Here is a 3,849-nt window from a genome sequence, read left to right as displayed (position 1 = left end):
ATGCAAATTCGGTGAAGCCAAAATAAATTTCCTAGGTTACGAAGTTTCCGCCGAAGGAACCAAACCTTTAACTGACAAGGTGTTGGCCATTCAAAACTTCCCAACTCCTAAAAACGTTCAAGAATTGCGACGTTTTCTTGGTATGATCAATTTTTATCGTCGTTTCATTCCAAATGCCGCAAACAACCAAGCAATTTTACACAATTTTCTTAAAAACAGTAAGAAAAACGACAAAACACTTATAACCTGGTCTCCTGAATCATTAGAAGCTTTTCAAAAGTGCAAAACAAATTTGGTTAACGCAACTCTTCTTACTCATCCTTCTGCAAACGCACCCATTTCCCTCACTGTTGATGCATCAGATATTGCCATTGGTGCAGTCATTGAGCAATGGGAATCTGACGCCTGGAAGCCGTTAGGATTTTATTCAAAAAAGCTCACTCCTACCCAAAAAAATTACAGTACTTATGATCGCGAACTTTTAGCTATATATTCAGCTATTAAATTCTTTCGTCATTTTCTTGAAGGCAGACCCTTTCCTATCTATACTGATCATAAGCCCTTGACCTTCGCTTTCTCACAGAAAGGAGATAAAAGCTCGCCTAGACAATTTCGTCAATTAAATTTTATAAGTCAGTTCTCTACAATAGTCAAACACATCAGTGGTAAAGATAATATCACAGCTGACACTCTTTCTCGCTTAGAAGCTATAAATTGTCCTACCCCTATTGATCTAGAACAACTAGCTCAACATCAACAAGATGATTCTGAACTACAAAATATTATTCAAAATCCAAACTCCACTTCTCTTTTACTACGTCAAATTCAATTTCCTAATGTCAAATTACCGATATACTGTGACATTAGTCAATCGCAAGTTCGTCCTTTTGTACCACCTTCTTTGCGTAAGGTAGTGTATAATAATTTCCATAACTTGGCACATCCTGGTATTAGAGCAACCACAAAATTAATCACGACCAAATTCGTATGGCCATCTATCAGAAGAGACATTGCAGTATGGACACGGTCATGCATTGGTTGCCAAAAGGCAAAAATTCAACGGCATACTCGTTCACCTTTTCAGTCTATACAAATCCCTACAGAACGATTTCAATTTATCCACATGGATATAGTTGGTCCCTTACCACCTTCACGAGGTTTCTCATATTGTTTAACAATCATTGACCGATTTACGTGTTGGGTAGAAGCCATACCTATTGCAGATATATCCGCTGCAACTGTGGCAGAAGCTTTCTTCACTCACTGGATAGCACGTTTTGGCATCCCTTTGCGGATTGTCACGGACCAAGGCCGTCAATTCGAAAGCTCACTATATCAATCCCTAGCATTACTTTTGGGCATCAAAAGATCTCGATCTTCACCCTATCATCCGCAAACTAATGGAAAAATCGAACGTTGGCACCGCACTCTAAAAAGTGCTATTAAAGCTTACCGCAGCGACCGTTGGACTGAGATTCTACCAATGATCCTCCTCGGCTTCCGTTGTGTAATGCGCGAGGATGCCGAAGCCAGCCCCGCAGAAATGCTTTATGGATCAGGAATACGTTTACCTGGAGAACTATTTCTACCATCTTCTTCTCTCCATTTGGATCCATCGTCCTTTGTCCAACGTCTAAAAGAGAAAATTAATCTCCTGCAACCAGTTCCTCAACGGCAGTGTAACAGAACCATCATTTTCGTCTCACCAGCACTCAAATCCAGTTCACATGTGTTTGTGCGTCGCGATTCGGTAAAAAAACCTCTCCAACCACCGTTCGATGGCCCGTATCGTGTAGTGAACCGTTCTGAAAAATATTTCACTGTGCACATTAACGGTAGTGACACCAACATTTCTCTAGATCGTCTCAAACCTGCATTCCTGTTGAATGATAATCCCATTTCGCACGATCACTCTTATGCGAAAATTGAAGTGCTACAATCAAACAATAAATGTGTACGATTTAAGTAACTAAACAATGTTAACTTTATACTTACCCAATGTTATTTTTACGATTTGCATATAACTTATTTTTGTAATTTCACCTTTTCATACGTTTGTACTTAACTTTGTATTGTTTCATTGTTTGCTATGTATTATTTGTTTCGTGGGTTTTCCCACTGGAGGGGGAGTACTGTAGTGTATCATGTTATGTCTATGGTCATAGAACATCTAACTTCTATGACGTTGGTTGTCGCGGGCTTGTCAAGCTTCACTAGTCTATGGTCTTAGTCACTGTGGAGTCTTAAAACGTGGCGCGTAAAAAAAAATAATCGATATAGTCTACTACTAGTTGTTCCGCCATTTATCTACTATATTCTCTCGCGCTTGTTAACTGTTAAATTAAAATAAAGTTTGTAGTGTTCGTGTAAGATCATTTATTATTATTTCCTACAATTATGGAAACCTATCCCTTACACGCGCACACATTCTTACTGCACTGTAGTCACAAACTGCAACCACTCGATGACACAGTATATTTTAAAACTAGATACCACATTGCCATGAATGAATGGATGTTGTCAAACCCTGGTAAAACGGTAACCATTTACCAAGTTAGGAAGTTTGTAAAAGAAGCATATTAGTCGGCATTTATAGGGTTTGTCAGGAAAGTAATAGGATTGAGTCGATTTAAAAAAAATTATTGAGCCAATCGTTACAATTCTTTAAAAACTTTCAAAATAGGCTCCTTCTGCGTCCATGCAGCGCTGCCAGCGCGATTTCCAAGCATTGAAGACGTCACGGAAGGCATTCTCCGGAATAGCCTTAAGAGCCGCGGTGCATGCTGCTTGGATCCCCCCTGTCGTCCCAAAATGCTTGCCTTTCATCGGTCTTTTCAGGCGAGCAAACAAAAAAAAGTCCGGGGGGGGGTCACATCTGGTTTAATCGCGTACCTCTGCTCTAACGAACGCTGCATTTTCGGCTTGCACCACTCACAGAACACGTCGCGCGAAAAAGCCTGTTCTGATTCTCCTGGTGCTCGGAGACAACTCACCAGGTGCTTGTTCGTTAGCTACGAATGCCCTCTACCGAATCCAGTCGGTGTGCGCCCGCTCCGAGGTACAGTCGCGGCGGAAGGAAATCAGTCCTATTACTTTCCGGACAAACCCTGTATTCTTATTATTTAGTAGTATTTATCCCTTAAATTCTAATATATTTAATGAGGAAGAATTTTTAACTTCATATGTGACTGATAGACCTGACCTATCACAGTCAAAAGATGGTAGTGTGATAAAATTGGACAAGAAAAATATTGAAACTAACTTTAAGATTTACACCACCTCCTTCTACAAAACCATTTGAAGCATACCAGGCCAAAATATCAGATCGTTTTCCTATCTAACCTCTGCCCTTATGGTTGCGATTCCAAGTACTTCTAGGCAACAAACCCGAGATTATAAGACCATTTTCTAAAGCAGAGCCGAGACAAAACACGACACGCAATAATAGAAAAATGTCATCAGCCATTGTAACTGACACACCCGAAAAGGAAAAATTAGAAGAGAAAGAGAGTAATGCAAAAAAAAAAACAAAACTTAATATTAAGAAAATAACTACAAAACAGTCAATAAAAACTCTTAACAGAAAATCAAAAATAAATCAAGAAAATTTGGTACTGCAAGATGACTCCGATTCGTCTAACTCTACCGTATTGACTGACGTAAAAAAAAAAAGATATTCAAAGCAAAGCAAACTCTAAAACAAACAAAATTAGTGATGATTGCGTAATGTCCAGCAAAATATATAAAACAGTGATCAAGATTGGTTTCAGTGCAAAATTTGTTCTGGTTGGGCTCACGAATCCTGTGGTATTAAGGGGCAATTTAATTTCTTTTGCAATAAGTGCTTTT

General features: G+C 39.1%; 1 protein-coding gene across 5 annotated transcripts; it reads right to left on the bottom strand.

Moving 5' to 3' along the window:
* Positions 1-7: 7 nt before the first annotated feature.
* On the bottom strand, positions 8-2,226 carry LOC112904610. Of its 5 annotated transcripts, none has more exons than XM_025975067.1 (4): positions 1,996-2,226; positions 1,872-1,933; positions 1,707-1,820; positions 8-1,633 (listed from the first exon to the last, which is right to left on the bottom strand). In XM_025975067.1, exons 2-4 carry the CDS (start codon positions 1,897-1,899, stop codon positions 1,443-1,445), a joined length of 333 nt encoding a protein of 110 aa, XP_025830852.1. In that variant the 5' UTR covers positions 1,900-1,933; positions 1,996-2,226; the 3' UTR covers positions 8-1,442. The 5 variants fall into 5 exon arrangements, with proteins under 5 accessions (XP_025830852.1, XP_025830859.1, XP_025830841.1 ...); XM_025975074.1 differs by having other exon boundaries at positions 1,707-1,805; XM_025975056.1 differs by having other exon boundaries at positions 8-1,397; positions 1,454-1,633; positions 1,707-2,226.
* Between the last annotated feature and the right edge of the window lie 1,623 nt (positions 2,227-3,849).

This window comes from Agrilus planipennis, unplaced genomic scaffold, assembly GCF_000699045.2.
Source record: "Agrilus planipennis isolate EAB-ADULT unplaced genomic scaffold, Apla_2.0 scaffold97, whole genome shotgun sequence".
Classification (NCBI taxonomy): Eukaryota; Metazoa; Arthropoda; class Insecta; order Coleoptera; family Buprestidae; genus Agrilus; species Agrilus planipennis.
This window is presented reverse-complemented; position numbering and strand designations above follow the sequence as displayed.

Excerpts from the sequence above, each read along its gene's own strand:
- LOC112904610 (XM_025975056.1), bottom strand. The coding sequence starts at position 1,899 with ATGGGATTATCATTCAACAGGAATGCAGGTTTGAGACGATCTAGAGAA. Across the intron at positions 1,634-1,706 it reads TGAACTGGATTTGAGTGCTG|ACGTTGGACAAAGGACGATG; the intron begins GTGAGACGAAAA and ends TTTCTCTTTTAG.